The sequence below is a fragment of the Amphibalanus amphitrite genome, unplaced genomic scaffold (assembly GCF_019059575.1).
Source record: "Amphibalanus amphitrite isolate SeventyFive unplaced genomic scaffold, NRLGWU_Aamphi_draft 000776F_arrow, whole genome shotgun sequence".
NCBI classification, from domain to species: Eukaryota; Metazoa; Arthropoda; class Thecostraca; order Balanomorpha; family Balanidae; genus Amphibalanus; species Amphibalanus amphitrite.
This window is the reverse complement of record NW_024882270.1, coordinates 313,693-331,529: the sequence shown is the minus strand read 5'-3', so window position 1 is coordinate 331,529 and position 17,837 is coordinate 313,693. Positions and strand designations below refer to the sequence as shown.

Below are 17,837 nucleotides of genomic sequence, written 5' to 3'. Positions count from 1 at the left end.
AGTAGACGAAGTCAGCCCTTTCTTTGCCGCAAGGTGTAGCGGACAGCGAGACTGATGAGGTTCTCTGGAAGCTGACACTTCGTAGGTGATTGGACACTCCCTGGGGGCAGCACACGTTACGCATATATATCCTGGCACATTGAAGTCCTTCTGGAGTCGTAAGTACCACTGGGCTCTGTCTGTGAGATGACACTTGAAAAGATGGGGGCTGGACAGGTTCGTAGAAGGCCGGCCTGGCTGAGGTCCGACGTAGACGACATCGATCAACATCACAACTGCGATGCCGCCACCAAGTCAAATACTCGACAATCAATCGTTCTTCCGGAGTCCATTTGGAGATGACGGGTCTCAAACGAGCACACAGGAGCCACCGATTGTCGCGGCTCGACGATCGGAAATAAAACGGAATGGGACCACGGCGAACAGCTCAATAATGGTTCCACCCAGCACCCGGCTGCAGCTGTGCTAAACTGACGACAAAACGACAGGATAGCCGGGACAGCGGGATAGTGGAATGAACGGCAGGATAGGGGGACAGTCTGTCGGTGGGACAGCTTACAATGAGACGGCGGGCCATCGGGACAGCTCACCGCGAGCCGCTGGGACGACAGGACGGCCGGACAGCGGGATGGACAGCCGCAGGCGCTGCCGTTATTGACCGGCCGACTGTGATCTCCCGGCCGCCCGCGAGCTGGACATGCCCCGCCCATTCTGAGCGGCAATTGAAGCGCCGTCTCGAGAAGGCCGCTCTCGGCGCCGCCGGCTTTAGGGCCGATCAAATCACAGTCAGCCATGGAGTGGCGATCGGCCGGCTCGGAGCGAGCGACAGCGGCCGGCCGGCCGGACCGGGGGCCGTCAGACAGACTGATGGCTGACCGGAAGGGCCGCCGCCCGGGGAGCCTCCGTCGGAAGGCCCGCTGTCGAAAAACGCTCCGTCTGAAGGCCCGCTGTCGAAAGACGCTCCGCCGGAAAGGTCGCCGCCGAAAGGCACTCTTTCTCGGAAGAGCTGACGGCTGAGAGACGCTCCTTTGGAAGAGCTGTCGGCTGAGAGACGCTCGTGGGGAAGGGCTGTCCACTGAGAGACGCTCTCTCAGGACTGTCGGCCGAGAGACGCTCCTTGGGAATGTTGTCGGCCGAGAGACGCTCCTTGGGAATGCTGTCGGCTGAGAGACGCTCCTTGGGAATGTTGTCGGCCGAGAGACGCTCCTTGGGAATGTTGTCGGCTGAGAGACGCTCCTTGGGAATGTTGTCGGCCGAGAGACGCTCCTTGGGAATGTTGTCGGCTGAGAGACGCTCCTTGGGAATGTTGTCGGCTGAGGGGATGCGTTCATTGCCAACTACTGCCGAAGGACACACGCTCCGCTCCGTCGACTGAGAGACGCCCCTTTGGAAGGGTCGCCGACTACTGGCGAAGGACATTCTGTCGACTGAGAGACGCTCCTTGGAAAGGGTCGCTGACTACTGCCGAAGGACATTCCGTCAGCTGAGAGACGTCCCTTGGGAAGGGTCGCCGACCACTGCCGAAGGACATTCCGTCTGCGAGGGATGCTCCTTGGGAAGGGCCTACGCCGAGCGACGCCTCCTAGAGAAAGGTCGCCAAGTGTCGTATACTCTGTCAAAATGGCCGACACTGAGCCAAGTGGCAGTTCTGTCAGAGGGGCCGCTCTGTCGGAAGGGTCTCTGTCGAATGTTCGACCACAGACTGGGTCCGTGACCTCGCTATAAACGGCCTCTGATGGCTGACTTAAGTTTGCTAAATGCTCATGATATAGTGGGATTCTTTTTCACTGTTGAAAAGCTCATTTGTCTCTGTCATAAATTCGCAAACTTGTTTGGTGTGTCACAAAAATTAAAGATGTTGTTTATTGAAACATAATTTGAAAGCATTCTATGCATATCAGTCGCTAATTGAGATATTCATCCTGATCGTCTCCAATAAACGAAAATGCGTGAAAACACGCGCCCACAGAAACTACCAATCCTTTCTTGTCTCTTGATGAAGCACATGATTGTGTGGACACGGAGAGGGAGAGAGAGAGAGAGAGAGAGAGAGAGAGAGAGAGAGAGAGAGAGAGAGAGAGAGAGAGAGAGAGAGAGAGAGAGAGAGAGAGAGAGAGAGAGAGAGAGAGAGAGAGAGAGAGAGAGAGAGAGAGAGAGAGAGAGAGAGAGAGAGAGAGAGAGAGAGAGAGAGAGAGAGAGAGAGAGAGAGAGAGAGAGAGAGAGAGAGAGAGAGAGAGAGAGAGAGAGAGAGAGAGAGAGAGAGAGAGAGAGAGAGAGAGAGAGAGAGAGAGAGAGAGAGAGAGAGAGAGAGAGAGAGAGAGAGAGAGAGAGAGAGAGAGAGAGAGAGAGAGAGAGAGAGAGAGAGAGAGAGAGAGAGAGAGAGAGAGAGGAGAGAGAGAGAGAGAGAGAGAGAGAGAGAGAGAGAGAGAGAGAGAGAGAGAGAGAGAGAGAGAGAGAGAGAGAGAGAGAGAGAGAGAGAGAGAGAGAGAGAGAGAGAGAGAGAGAGAGAGAGAGAGAGAGAGAGAGAGAGAGAGAGAGAGAGAGAGAGAGAGAGAGAGAGAGAGAGAGAGAGAGAGAGAGAGAGAGAGAGAGAGAGAGAGAGAGAGAGAGAGAGAGAGAGAGAGAGAGAGAGAGAGAGAGAGAGAGAGAGAGAGAGAGAGAGAGAGAGAGAGAGAGAGAGAGAGAGAGAGAGAGAGAGAGAGAGAGAGAGAGAGAGAGAGAGAGAGAGAGAGAGAGAGAGAGAGAGAGAGAGAGAGAGAGAGAGAGAGAGAGAGAGAGAGAGAGAGGAGAGAGAGAGAGAGAGAGAGAGAGAGAGAGGAGAGAGAGAGAGAGAGAGAGAGAGAGAGAGAGAGAGAGAGAGAGAGGAGAGAGAGAGAGAGAGAGAGAGAGAGAGAGAGAGAGAGAGAGAGAGAGAGAGAGAGAGAGAGTTGCAGCGGCAAGCGATATGGATAACGAGTCATCTCGCGACATTCCACATTTTCTGTCGACTCGGGACTGCTGGAGTCAGGAGTGTCTGTCGCCGCCGCAAGTAATCAGGCAACTTTTTTCCCAGGTGACACATTCAGAGACTTTACCGATTTATCTCTCAATATAAATGTTGACCGTCTAATTTATTGATAGCTTCCCACGGCAAATGTCCGAGGGAGAGATGATTTGAGGAATCAGATTGTCTGCGTCTTGTTTCGCCGACGCATTCCGACCGTCTGACCGACTGCCATCTGCATGGTCTCGGGCGCACATGTCGGACAAGAAGGGAGCAAGACGAACGGTGTGTTTATGGCCCATGCCAGCACGTATGATCGATACTGAATATAAAACATCACACTGAGCGATGTCCAGCATCCATTAGACATATTGGCCGGCGCCGACGGGCGCGCCCCCGCGGCCAAATAACTCCCACGTGAGGCGAGCCGGGACGAGCCAGCCCGTGTAGCGAGCAAACCTGCTCACTTCTGATGGATGCCTTAATACCACGCTCTGATGGCGTGCTTCTTTTTAGCCGTGCTGGTTTTGCAGCCCCTCGATTATTTATGGTCAATGTTGTGATCTCGCGAATCCCCATATTCCAAAAACAAATTCTGATCTATAGTACCCATAACTAATATCTAACTTGTAAGTCAGCGAAAAAGTTGCAAAGTGCAAGTTTTATACCGAAGTCTCAACTTATCTATTGTTAGCTGTACGAGCCATTTTGTAAATGGGTGGTCTAAATCGGTAAATGTGACCAATGTTAATCACATCCCAGAGCACCTGACCTTTTGCCGAGCATGGAATTGGCTGTAATACTCTTGTAATCGTTTCTGACGATCTTTAGAACGCCGCTTGTCTTCTGTTGCCTAATCACCCGTAAGCCGACTAAAGTAGAGTGCGTAAAACCTCCCTGGTCGATGAATTGTAAAAGTGGAGTTGAATGCTTATTTGACACGGATTGAATTGACACAGATTGTATTGAGGGCTTGTGGCACGGATTGAATTGTAGGCTAGAATTTCACCTGTAACCCTTTATCAGAGTTGGAACCGATCTGAGACGCGACTGAGTTTTTTTGTGTGTATGTGTGTGCGTGCGTGTGAGTGTGACACTTGTATGTTTGCTCGTTGTCATTCTGTGCCTGCTCTCCCATTGCCGATTGACGTTCATTTGTTTTAGCACCTGACGAAAGGCAGTAATAGCAGCAAGTATATCGCGGATGCCCTTAATACGCAGTAGCCGTTTTCACGACGGGCTATCGGGCGAATGCACCTGATTTGACCAAATCTGCACCTAATTTCTTTTACAGCCAATATCTTCATTTTCTATATTATGATTTATAACATGTCTGTACGACGTGCGTGCATCCGTGTGTCATGTCTTATGTGTCTTATTGCGCCTGAAAGTTGCCGCGTATCGACGTGAAATTTGGCATGCCGAATTGATGGGTTGATGTGACCTCTGTATTAAAATTTGGGACGGATCGGTCCAGGGGTGCGCCGTCGGCACGTGTAAAAGGGTGCTCCCATAGGCTTAACACGGGGACGGCGAAAACCGCCAACGGGCGAAAATCGGGCCTGCAGCGCTCCTCTCCCGGGCTTATAACTCGGCGATGGGTGACCACAGCGAGATGGGATTGCCACCAATGGATAGAGGAGAGATGGAACTAGCGTATCGATATGGTTTCATAGCATAGCACGCGCCACGTGCAAGACAACACCCCCGGTTGCGAAAAAATGACCGATTTCGTGCATTGTGACGGGAAAATCGATGCCGCTGGAAAACGGTTTGACGGAATGAAATTGGTGTGGTACCATTTTACAGACAAATGTACGTGTACTGATAGGAAAACAAATAAAAAGTGATGATCCGTACCATTTCCTTAATAATGAAAAATTAATTGGAAAATTTGATTCGCGCGGAGCGCGATGTCCTTTACAACATCAAAACGTATTGAAAACGCTGATCAATGGCTATAAAACCTACATATTCGGAAAGAGCATTCTTTTCTGACCAATATCCACCCAAAATATTATCGAAAAGTCAATAAACTTTTGTGAAAATGACTCAAACATACGACCGTGTTTCGTTAACGTTACAGGTATTTTTCGACAAAATCCGATCGATGGCTTATGGGCGGCAGGCCATTCAAATTTTGACAATAGCTATCAAAGCATGGGCTGCAATGCACCGCCCACAAAGGGGAATTCCGAACACTGAAAATAAGCGCCTACCAGTAAACAGCACGTTATTGTACTAGGAATAACTCGGCTACTACTGGGCCGATTAAGCTGAAACTTGGACTGTGGGTGGAGGGGGCATTAACCTGGCGATTCATGGTCATTTGTGACAGGTAGGGTGGATCGATTGCACGTGCGCACGTGAGGGATCCACTTATACATCTCAAGAACGGCTTGGCCGATTTCGCTCAAATTTTGTTTACTGTTGGGGGACAATTTAGAAAGGTGGCTGGCACAAGTCATCTGGAGTCTCAGCGCGTCCGCACGTGCAGTGGGCCAGTTTGATATCTCAAGAACGGCTGGGCCGATCGCGCTCAAATTTGGTACGTTACTTTAATCGAGTATGAGAAGGGTAACTATGTGTAAGTTATTAGTAAGGTAGGGTATGGGTAGGTAAGGGTAGGGTAGCCTTGAGTTCGATAAAGGCAAACCACGAGAAAGGCGCTAACAACCCGCAACCAGCACCAGCATACCATGCCGTTCAAACAAATATCAAACTCCGACAAAATAAAACAAATAAAAATCATAAGTTCCTACACCTAAACTAATGTCCCCTCAAACGCATCTATCAAAACGCACAGTTAGGTATAGCGTAAAACATGCCATCTAGTATGAATTTATTTCAATGTTTTATTCGATGATGCTCTCTGGTAATATGACAAAGCAGGCATATAAGAAATTAGTGCAACCCTAGCTGATAGCTGCTAAGAGACACACTGAACCTGATTTGACCAAATCTGCACCTAATCTGTACCAGATGTGCACCTAATGTGTACCAGATGGCCGTCGTGAAAACGGCTAGTATGAAGTATGAAGTAGTTCATTTCATTTCCATTCGTGGAGAAGCTTTTGGCCCAAGTGGAGAAGCTTTTGCCCTGGTCCCATGAACCTTAGTCAGCTTCCGATGTGAATATTCGTCAGGTGATCTCCCCGTTTCTCACAGGGGAGCCTACTTCTTAGTCAGCTGAGGCTCCCCGTTTCCCACAGGGGTGCCGATCCTGGCGGTAACCTGTCAGCTGATGTTTCCCATGTTCCACAGGGATGCCTCCTGGCGTTGACCTTACCCAGCTGATGTTTCCCGTTTGCCTCAGGGGTGCCTCCCGGTGTTGACCTCAGCCAGCTGTTTCCCGTGGTCCACAGGGGTGCCTCCTGCTCCTGGCGTTAACCTCAGTTAGCTAATGTTTCCCATTTGCCTCAGGGATTCCTCCTGGGGTTGACCTCAGTCAGCTGATGTTTCCCGTTTCCCTCAGGGGTGTCTCCTGGCGTTAACCTCAGTTAGCTAATGTTTCCCGTTTGCCTCAGGGGAGGGGGGGGGGGGTGCCTCCCGGTGTTGACCTCAGCCAGCTGTTTCCCGTGTTCCACAGGGGTGTCTCCTGGCGTTGACCTTAGTCAGCTGTTTCCCGTGTTCCACAGGGGTGCCTCCCGGTGTTGACCTTACCCAGCTGATATTTCCCGTTTCCCTCAGGGGTGCCTCCCGGTGTTGACCTCAGCCAGCTGATGTTTCCCGTTTCCCTCAGGGGTGCCTCCCGGTGTTGACCTCAGCCAGCTCAGCGCAGAAGAGAGGGCCATCATCGAGGAGGTGATGCACAAGGCACAACAAGAGGGCGTCGAAGGTGTCAAATCCGGGTGAGTACAAATGTTACTTGTGTAGGCGCCCGCACATATATCAGCACCTCTTTATTTTAAAGGTCGAAGTATAACACTTCGTTGAGGTTGGATGAATAAATGGGTATTAAATGTAGCGATGAATTGGATTTTGCGATGATATTGCATTGTCTACAGATATGCCTACATAACGTGTAATGTGTATTGTATATCCGGACTTCCCTATTTTGGATAGGTATAGGTAACCATTCCGTTCAATCGATTCAATCATATTTTATAGACTTACATCTTTTTATATAAATTTCAATAACACAAAATTTAATGCGACTTTATGAAACGGTCGTATAACGGTGACACTTCAGGAATTGAATAACATTTTCCTGGAGACGGTTCCCAGTGGTCCGAAGCTACTGCGAACAAATCCTCAACGACCTCAGTGATGATCACATCTAAATTCCCATGGGGACAGTCTCGAAACTCAAAGGAACAGCCGATGTTGCATGATATTGCTTGAACGATGCCAATATTCGCGAAAACGCCTGGAATAGTCGCAGTAGGTCACACAACATACAGCATCGCCAAATGCTAGAAGAAGTGGAAAAGCAAGACAATTAAGACGGAAGCGAGAGTGGCCTTACGCTCGATGTTAGCATCACACGATGTCCGCCGCTCGGGTACCGGTTGCGCCAGTGACGGACGTCGCCCAGCCACTGACCTACCGACTCCAGACGCCACAATGACAGCGCTCAACAGCCGGCGAACTGCCGCGCCCACCCGAAAACCGCCGCCCTCGAGTGGCATGGGAACGCGCCATTGCACTTAATGGCTTCCGTTCCGCCGCGCCGGCGCGTAATGGTTGACGACTAGGGGGATATGTCGGATGTGACTGTCGACTGTTGCTGTGGATGACTGTGTCAGAGGCGGCTGTCCACTGTTTCTGTTAGTGATAATGACTGTGCACCATTTCTTTGACACGTCAGAAGCATAGGCGGCGGAACGGGGAGGGCACCGGGGCACCTTGCCCCCTTTGATTTTGGCATTTTAACATTAGCCCTATGGGCGTTGCATGGAGAGAATGGGACCAAAAGGCAAAAGTTGGCAGTGCCCCCCCCCTTAACTGAGGGTGTTCCGCCGCTACTGGTCAGAAGTGACTGTCACTGCTATGTTGTCACTACTGTAAGTGACTGTTTCTGTGGGTAATAGGTGTGTCAGAAGTGACCATCGACTGTTGGTCGTTGCTGCGGATCTCAGCGATAGCTTCAGGTAGCGATTGTCCTCAGCCGAGTATCCACTGTTGGTGAGACTTCAATCTTCATGCCAGCGACATAAGCATTTAGCGACGCATCTGGGTGGCGGTTACATCACACCTTTTCAAGCTTTTCTTTGTGTGAGCATTCGCCGTGCAGACATGTTCCAGTTCTGCGCTTTTCTTCCATTCAGTGCAGTTACTGTCAGCGCCTTCGGCGAAGAGCCCGTGCCGGCTGACTTGTCGGTGTCCGCTCAGCCGGCCGTGACCGAGACCGTGCCGAACTGCTGACCCGATCGTTTCCCATGCCGCGCCGGGATGAATGGTATGAAAAAAGCTAATGTCGGTCCGACGTACCACTCAGCAGTCTCGCCGAGCTCAGTAATCAGGCCGTGGTGGCAGTCTGCCCCATAGCAGATGCCCCTCGTTCCGCCCATGGCAGCCGGTCCCACTCCCAACCATGGCAGCCAACCCGCCCCTGCGCAAGGCGTGGCCTACCTATGCCCATGGGCCATGGTAGCCCACCCATGGCAGCAGCCCCGTCCAAGGCTGCCGTCCCCCCCCCCCAGCCCCGCCCTCGCCTATCACTGCTGCCCTCGCCCCGCCTCAACCCCAACTACCCCCAGATCCGGCCCGGCGCCTCAGTCTCTATCTGAGTCGGCCCATGGGGCGCCGTTTCGCTCCAGTCAGCATAAAATGTCAATAAAGACGGCGCTGGGCGGGTTTGAGGGAAGACTACTGGTCAGAGGAGGGCCAGTCGGCCGGTCCCAGCTGCGTCGGCGGACGGTCGCTGCCTTACGATTGGTGCCCGGCTAATAGAGCGTGTAGATTTGACGTCCCCGAGTGGCCGGTCTGCCTGATTGTGAGCCTGCTGACCGGCGGCGCCTCCCCGCCGGAGTTGGCCGTCCTGCAGCCGACCCGGTCCGGGGGCACAGCTGTCGGCCAGCAGCCGAGGTTCATTGGGAACGGCCGACCTGATTCGGAGGCAGGAGCCGTTCAGACAGACAGACATTGATTGCAAAGGTAGTTCCGGGGGTATATTGACAGGGATCGATGAACTACTTCAGTCCAGGAAACATGACCGGCGTTGCGACTTTGCTAATCCCTAGCACAAACATTCCGTTTATTGCCTCAATCAAGCAGGCATGATTATGCTACAGCATTCTTGAGCCGCATAAGTTACAGCAAGACTGAAATCAAATTATTTGAAATGCCTATTCGTTGTGACGACGAAATCTCCTCAAACATTTGACTTGACGGCTGACTAGAGCTTATGCATCAGACAACAACGTGACCAATCAGAATAAATAAACTAGCAAAGCTAGAGAAGCAGTTCCGGCAAATGAGATTAGCCATCATGGTGGTGATCGCTGTGGCGTGTCACTGCCTGGAGACAGCTCGGGGGTCGGGGTGGCCGGCTGAGTGAGGACATCGGGCTGGTGTACCGCTCGGCGCCGGGCCGGCCGTCGGTGGTATACGGGGCCGGCTCGCACCGCCGGCCGGCCGGGCAGCTGCAATCAATACGCCGAGCATGCCGCCCGGCGATTGTCGGCTCCATCGGCCAGCGGCGCCGCTCCTTGGGCCGACCGGCGCCGCTTCTTCGGCCGGCTACCACAACTCCTTGGGCCGGCCACCACAACTCCTTGGGCCAGCCACCTCAACTCCTTGGGCCGACCACCACAACTACATCAACATTAGGCACAATCCAATGCCAGAAACTAGCGTTTCGTTCTTTTAGTTGTAAGATATACATACAAAACAGGGGAGCGTTAGAACGCATAACTATGGCATGTCCTGGAAGTCAATGTTCCACCTCTGTGTGCAATGTGTGCTACGTGTGCATAGGAGAGAATATTCTCTTCCTCAGTAAGAAACCCCACAGCGTGTAACTGAGGTCACGTTTCGTTACAGGAGCGAACTGGGGACATCCCGAGTTCCTGTCAAGTGTGCTCTTTGCCAGATACGAGAGGTAAGTGTCACTGAAAGCGGGACCTGTCATCGTTGACCTCTAACGTAGAGAGGACGCCATTTCAGCCCCTCATCAATGGTTCTCTTATAGATACCTCTTATATTCTCTTAGTCTGTATAGGCCGTCTGCCCTACCCTGCCATTTGGTCATTCAGCCTGTGTGGATGTGCCGAGAAGTGATTCATCTAGTCGCCCAGGACATGCCCTCAGTTCTCCACCATGTGTATTACATGTATCAACCTCCCGACCCTTCCTGGCCTGTCGTCAACAACAGGGAAGGAGGGGATCCCCGGCTACTAGCCGTCTCGCAGCTAATAGTTAATATGCAGATTTGCAGGCCCCGTCCACCTGCATATGCCGCCCTACCTCGTCACTTCAGCGCTTGATGGAGCAACTTTGTCGAAAATTGCTCCCTTATGGCACATAAAAATCACCTGCTCCGTCGATACAAAACGGCGAATATGCCGAAGTTGGAAGATTATGCTTCACTCCTCCTGTAAGGAGCGATCCCACACACGTGACAAGATGATTTCCTTGGCTGCTAGTCGAAACATCAGAGGCAGACACCATTCGTACTAACACCACGAGCTTAACACATGCTGAAACGCCCATCGTTTGTGAACGTCGTAGCTAAAATTCTTCCCAGATCAATTGAGTGGAAACTACAATGATTGTCAAATTATGCAGCACCGTAATTAACCCTCACCGGACTTATTGGTTTTCTACATACGCGCCGGCCGAGGGGGGGGGGGGCGCAGAGATTGGTACCCGATTTTAAGGTCCTAAGTCAACCGGTGACCTCTGAGGTCAGGTCAAGTGCCCCAAGGTACGGTTCATTTTTTGGTGAATAACTTCGCAAAAAAAAACGGCCGCAGAGCCGCGATTTTGGTAGCATCGTGTTCGCCTCGCTCCAGCGCGTCGAATGATATACTTCTTGTTCGGGCCAGGTCAACTTAAGGTGTTGACCTCAGGTCAAAGTCAGGTCAGCACCCCCAGGTCACGAAGTTGGTGAAAAGAGGTCATGTCGCATATCATTCGATTTGGCAGGTCTTCCTGAGTCCATTGGTGGCTTTCCCGACTCGCTAGCTCAATTTGATCAAGAGTTATTGACGAAAAACTAATATGACCTTGATGACGTCATAAATGACGTCACGCAAGGTCAACATTGCAAAATTGACGCATCTAACCTTGCAAGGAGTGCATCAAATCACGATTCTGTGTGCTTGAAATAGTTGGAGATCGTTTCCGGCGCCAGAATAGCAGTTTTCATTTTTCCCCCATTGACTTATAATGGTGAGGTCACGAAAATGACCTAACCTCATATGACCTTGAGGAAAATCCGAGATATACAAGTTGTGAGACTCATAATGGATACTAGATCCTGCAAGTTTCATTTCCCTGCGACATCTCCTCTGGCAGTGAGGGCGTTGCGAAGTTGCGACATCTGAAGACCGTGCAGAGGTTCACTTATGACGTCATAGGTCAGTGACCTGACCTGACCCAAAAATGCGGTTGGTGTCAAAAGATCCGTCTTAAATCAAAGGTCAATTATGCCAAGTTTCAGCTCTCTATCGCCAGCGTGTTCGGAGCTATCGCGAAAAAACCCTATGGGGGGCGGCACCCGCCCCCCCTCGGCCGGCGAGGGTTAAGTCAGTGCGTTTGAATCATTCTGAAAAGTGGCAGTAAAGGCGCTTTTCATAAAGCAGTTAGCGCGCTTCTTGGTGAATTACTAGTTAACTTAACTTACGCCATGTCATTTGTTCGTCACACACGTCTTTGCCGATAGTGAGTGGGGGCAAGAACACTTTGGGGGGGGGGCGGGGACAAGCTGCAATCTTTTAACTTTTGGGACATGATCCTAAAAGCTCCCTCGATTCGCCAGTGAATGATATTTGAGAAGTTACTGCATGCAGAATGTAAATCCCTAAAATGGCACTCGTTTCTGGCAATCTGCGGTTGTATTTCACAACTTGCGTATTATAGCAGAACGCGGCATGTTGATTACAGGCATCCGAGCCTTCATGTTGATGAGGAAGGGGACACTGGCGTGTAAGGTCGCATGCTATGCAGTATGCATAGCTAGTGGGTATTTATCGATTATCAATGCTCCGGAATACATATGTAAGCAATGTGGTCGCCAGTGTCCGTGCGGGAATTCAAGTCTCGTTTTGGTGATACCGCTCAAACGATAAGTGTTATATTCCTATAAATATTTCACTCTGACTGAGTGACGTGACGTCTTCATGTTTCGTCTTATAGATAATTCAATTTTATGTGATCATTCTTAATATTTTATTTAGCCAAAAGTTATTGGTATAACTTTTGTCATTATAAGCCCATTTATTGTCTAAAGTGCATCAAACAGCAGATATATTTGTAATACAATGAAAATATAGACGACCGAGCATAACTTATGTAACTATTTTTATTCGCTGACCTGCTATATTTTGATATTAACCATGCCATATCTTTTTAAATTTAAAACGGCTCCAACGGTGAGCCTTTTCCGGCGTGCCTGAGGCGCCAGAGTTGGTGGCTGCGAATGGCCCATGCCAACGACGCAAGTCGTCTCGCCCTGCCTGAATATACGGTACTTGCAGCTTAATGCTGATTAAACCTCCCACACTGCGTGGATTAAAGCGGAAACGCTCATCTACATTTCGGCGACACAGTCACTAAATGGGTGTCCAACGAAGATGTGTGGTTGGCACCTTTAATTATGATTTTAGAAAAGGTAGATTTTGAAGCTTTGTAGGAACTGACACACAGATGCTCCTGTGCGGAGCGGAACCTAAATATTTATTGTTACGGAGCGAGCGAAGCGAGCGTAGTCTTTCCTTAGATTAACGGAAATTTCTGAGTATGAGCGGCCGGCCGGCCCTGGTCACGCTTTTGCGAGGCTTATATCTCAGCAACCACTTGACCGATTTACACGCGGTAATTTTTGTAGGGTAGCTTCATTCCTTCTACCAAGTATTGGACTATTCCCGATGCATGTGGGTGACCCCTTATGCACGTGCCACGTGCAAAACGAAGAGGTGTCAGTTTTATAATTGTTGCAATATCTCGGTAACTACTTGGCCGATTGCGCTGAAAGTTGGCATGTAGGTAGGCACCCACTAGGCACTGCATAGGGGAAGCGGGGGGAACACCGCCACTGTGGGAAACACCGCCACCCCATCTGGCGGCGAAAGTATGAACTATAAAGTGTAAAAATCCGTTATTTCCTATTAACCGCACGAAGGTAAGCGTCTTCTGATTTGTGTTCCGGTGTTTCAGTGTAATCGAAGCTCATTGTGGGCATTTAAAGAAAAATACACATTCTCTTATAAAAATTCGATGAGTTGGGAGCACTTTTGAATGTCTTTAAGTAGAGACTCATTTTGATTTACTTGATTACATCGAAAAATAACTGATCGGCTTTGTCCAGTAAGATAGGTTTGCTTGAACCGTGTAGTACATTCTTGCCGCTGGCGATTTTTGCTTGTGATCACTTATTGGGGAACACCGCCACCCCGTGGCGGTGTTACCCCAATTGAGGTTGCGGTGTTTCCTGTTCGTAGCGTGATAAGTGATGAAATTCCAAAGACACGCTTTATTTATTTTCGTAGATGTTCCTAAGTCGGGAATAAGCAGCTTATTTGACTTTTTACTTTATATTTTTCATGCATCCCGACCAAGCACTTGCCAGCTGTATAAAACTGGCAAACAGCTGATGAACCTATACCTACTTAGGTGTCCATTACCGATTATTTGCGAAAATTACCACTTACCGACAGGAAACTCATCGCACGCGATCTCTGAACAATTAAAAGCTTTCGTAGGGATGGGTTGGGTTAACATCAACACCGGTGGCGGGGTTACCTTCACAATTTGTAGGCGGCAAATATGCAAGGTATTTTTAAAAGTCGTGATACATGAAAACCTTTTAGGAGCATGCAAAATAAGTAGGTACCTAAAACACGTGAGCAAATGTTTAAATATTGTAACCAAGACAATAACTACCAAGAGACTTCACACATATTCTCTCATTTTGGCGAAAAGCTTAGGGGGGCGGTGCTACCCCCGCTTCCCCTATACATGTGCCAGAGTTGGGGTGCTGCTGCACGTGCGCACGTGCAGGGGTCGTTTCCAGATCTCGGGAACGGCTGGACCGATTGCGCTCAAATTTGGTACACGGTTAGGGACCGGTTAGTAGGGTGCCGTGCACACTGCACAAGTCAGTTGGGACCCATTTTGTACGTGCGCACGTGCAGGGTGCCGCTTCCAGATCTCGAGAACGGATGGGCCGATTGTGCCCAAATTTGGCACATCGCTAGAGACCAGTTAGTAGGGTGCCGTGCACAAGTCAGTTGGAGGTACCCCCTCGCAATTTTGCACGTGCAAGGCCCACCCTCTCGCTCGCTCCGTTAGTCGCCCCAAAAGGCGTTATACTGGTGGATAAGGTACAATGCCAGCACACCATGCGGATTTAAAAAAGAAGAAGATATGTAGGCACGATGAAGGGCATTCCATCAAATAGACGTTTGAATTTAAAATTGAAATCTTTCGCCGGCATACGACCAGTGAACGGCATTGCGGCTCGTTCTGTATGCGATACACATTATTTTGCCCCTGGGTGTTGCTTCTTTATTTTTTTTACCATAGCCTAATGGAAAAGAAGAAGATAAGCATTGATAGTGCGCCTGGCCCCGCCGACTATGAAAACGCTGCATTTGAACTGCAAATGCTTTGCTTAGTCTGTTAATTTTATTAGTGTTTATGCATACGTTGATGTGTTTTGTTGCCCAAATAGCGCATATCAACTTTCAATTAGCAATAGGGCCTTGTTACCTTATACATGTTCACGTTACCTAAAACAACAAACGTAACAGCATGTCCTCCAGCCACAAGCAGTCGCGGCCAGGCTCCGACCCTCTCCCCGTCCGCCCCTCTGCCCCTCGCAGCGGCCGGCCGACCGGCCGGCCGACTGACCGGCCAAGGTCAGCTGCCCCCGGGAGGTAGGCTGGCCCGCTGTTGCTAGGCGACTGCCGGCCCGGTGACTCGCCACGCCGCGCGGCTCGGGGGCCGGGCCGGACGGCACGCTAAACCCGACCACAAATTTTACGGTCCTACCGAGTCGTTCCAAGTGATTCCTTGCAACCGGGGCAATATTCTTGCTATATAGAAAACACGCATGTAATGGCAAAACTTTGTTTTTAATTGTGATTTAAAGGTAGTGTGCCACCTTTGAAAGATTTCCCATTTTATTTTTCCTATGATAAGAAGCTTCTGTTTTTACCTAATATCGCAAAAAAAAATCAAAAATGGGCCTGGAGTAGTGCCTTTTTCGCCTAAAAGTTTATCGGTTTTTCGATATGTATAACAACTGTAGTGGGCTCACCTGCAAACAGGCGTCGGCCAAGCGTCGGCAACAATCGCGAATGCGGCGCACATGTGACAATAAGCAAAGGTCATTATAGTGTTACGACCATACGACGTACGGGAATGAGTTATCAGCTGTCTAATCGTAGACAACACAATGTCGAGCCTTAAACTGTAAGCCTGTATTGGTATTGTTTCTTTTATTTGGCTGTCGAACATTATTTATGGTTTGAAATATGATTTTATGTAAAATAATTGATATGAAAAAGCCGTCTCATAAGTTATGACCCCATTTCACCACACGCAAGTGGCAGAAATGACAATGATCAGCTGACGCATTTTTCTTGGCCGAAGTCAGAGCGCGCAGCCCGACGCACCACCACCGCACCACAAAGTATGAGCAGAAGCCGCGCCCAAAGCCAGGGCCCCGGTAACGTGAGGTAGCCGAGTCGGGGCAGCGTGCGCTGACCCAAGCCGGGGCCGCAGCTTTGGGCGCGGTCTACCGCATCCCCGCGGGCAGCCCCGGGCTATCACATGACACCGGGAGGACGCGCGGCTCCGGCTTGGATCAGCGCACGCTGCCCTGACTCGGCTACCTCACGTTACCGGGGCCCTGGCTTTGGGCGCGGTCTACCGCACCACCTAACAGGCGTGTTCGAAACCGCAGGAGCTGATGATGAACGGGTTTATCGAAACTTGATTGGATGAGCATATCGGTAATAGCGATTTCAGTGTGTGCATTTATTGTTCATAGTGGTGTGAAATGTGGTTGGGGTACGACCGACAACCCGTCGGGGCGAATTTCGCACTGGGGTACTCAAAATTTGAAGAATTTAACCCTCGCCCGCACATGGGGGGGGGGGGTGGTTGCCACCCCCCCCAGGTAGTCTTTCTGCTCTGCACTCAACATTTTTAGAGCTAGAAGGCTGATTTTTCGTATAGCTGCTCCTCTATCCTTTCTTGATGTCCACTGAAAATTTCAAGTTTCTGTGATTTTTGGTTTCGGAGATATGACCTTGTTTTTCAGGTCATGTCATGACCCAAACGGCCAATTCTCAACATCTTGCGTTTGCCATGGGCCTTATGAGCTTTTGACACCCTGATTTCGGCCTTTTTTGCCAGTCTTACCTCCTACCTATCATGGAACATGTTGTTTGACGATGTACAGGGGTCAAGGTCAGGGTCAAGGTCAACCTAGGTCACCTAAGATAATTGCGTTTTAGGCAAGCTGAATTTACTTTTTTTGAATTTTTTTGACTGCATTTTTGGTAAAAGCTTCTCAGATCATGATTTCATGTAATATGGACCCAAAAACAATCGTTGCACACATCAGTATACACACAGACACACACAGACATACAAACACATATAATTGACCTTGACCTAACTTGACCTGAAATGACCTCAGTAGCAAAATTATGGTCGGGTAGTGTGACAAAGAGGTTCTAGCTGGCTTGGCACCAGAAAACAGCATCGTCATCGGTATTTGATAAGCAGCACACTTGATATCCAACGGTGACCCAAAACAGCAACATTTTTTAGTTTGACCTGACCTGGAAGGTCAATGACTGACCTGAGAAGGTAAAACTGGGTATCATTGGATTCGTCTCTTCCCAAAGAATCTTTTTGGTCTTTACTGCTAAGCTCTATCTCCAACAGGAACGAAATGGCGCGGGGGGGGGGTGGCAACCACCCCCCCCCATGTGCGTTCTAGGATGGGAAAATGGCATGTGCGGGCGAGGGTTAAGACGTTTCCATGAGTTTTGAAGGTATGGATAAGTTCTAAAAATCCGGTTCTCCTTATCTGGGCCATTAACTCCATACGGTCCAGGAAAGCTGGCACACTACCTTTAAAGCAAAGACAAAAGGTGAATTTATTTCTATCAAATGTGCTACATACTGAACTACAGCCGTGGTGCCACTGGTTGTGTTACATAACTTGAGAAATGTCCCGAACTGTTTCACATGCTGGTGGCTGGTCTGCCGAATTTTGTCGAGATCGAATTACAGGTCTGTGGAACTGGATCACAACGCTGCTCTACGTTTCAGGTGCCTCCCAAGTCGCGGACCGAATGTGTTAGCTGTCGGCAAGTGGTCTGCCAGAGCTGCGGACGACACACGGACGCCGGGCCGTATCAGGTCAGTGGCACACGGACGCCGGTCCCTATCAGGTCAGTGGCACACGGACACCGGGCCCTGCCAGGTCACTGGGACAGGCGGACGCCGGACCGTATCAGGTCAGTGGTACACCGGACACGGGCGCCACACGTTATTAGTGTCAGTGCCATGGCAGGAAGGGAGAGTCCTCGATCGTGGCTCATATAACCCCAGCGCTCCTCTCCCCGTCACCTGACATTTAAAATATTTAAATCTAACGAATAGTGTTTGTCTTTTTCAAAGTTCAAACTTGCGGTTTCACACTGCCCACTGTCTACCCACAACGCTT

General features: G+C 50.1%; 2 protein-coding genes across 2 annotated transcripts in view; one reads left to right on the top strand and one right to left on the bottom strand.

Moving 5' to 3' along the window:
- Positions 1-586: 586 nt before the first annotated feature.
- Positions 587-1,419, bottom strand: LOC122365985 (uncharacterized protein C16orf96-like). Its single transcript, XM_043337700.1, has 2 exons — positions 992-1,419; positions 587-599 (listed from the first exon to the last, which is right to left on the bottom strand). The coding sequence occupies exons 1-2, from the start codon at positions 1,417-1,419 to the stop codon at positions 587-589; spliced, it is 441 nt and encodes a 146-aa protein (XP_043193635.1).
- Positions 1,420-4,312: 2,893 nt separating this feature from the next.
- The window catches only part of LOC122365984 (histone-lysine N-methyltransferase 2D-like), a 65,400-nt gene continuing 51,875 nt past the window's right edge, over positions 4,313-17,837 (top strand). Inside the window, exons 1-4 of the mRNA XM_043337699.1 lie at positions 4,313-4,325; positions 6,726-6,834; positions 9,971-10,028; positions 17,441-17,530. Of these exons, the coding sequence (XP_043193634.1) occupies positions 4,313-4,325; positions 6,726-6,834; positions 9,971-10,028; positions 17,441-17,530 (270 nt within the window). The remainder of the gene's footprint in view (positions 4,326-6,725; positions 6,835-9,970; positions 10,029-17,440; positions 17,531-17,837) is intronic.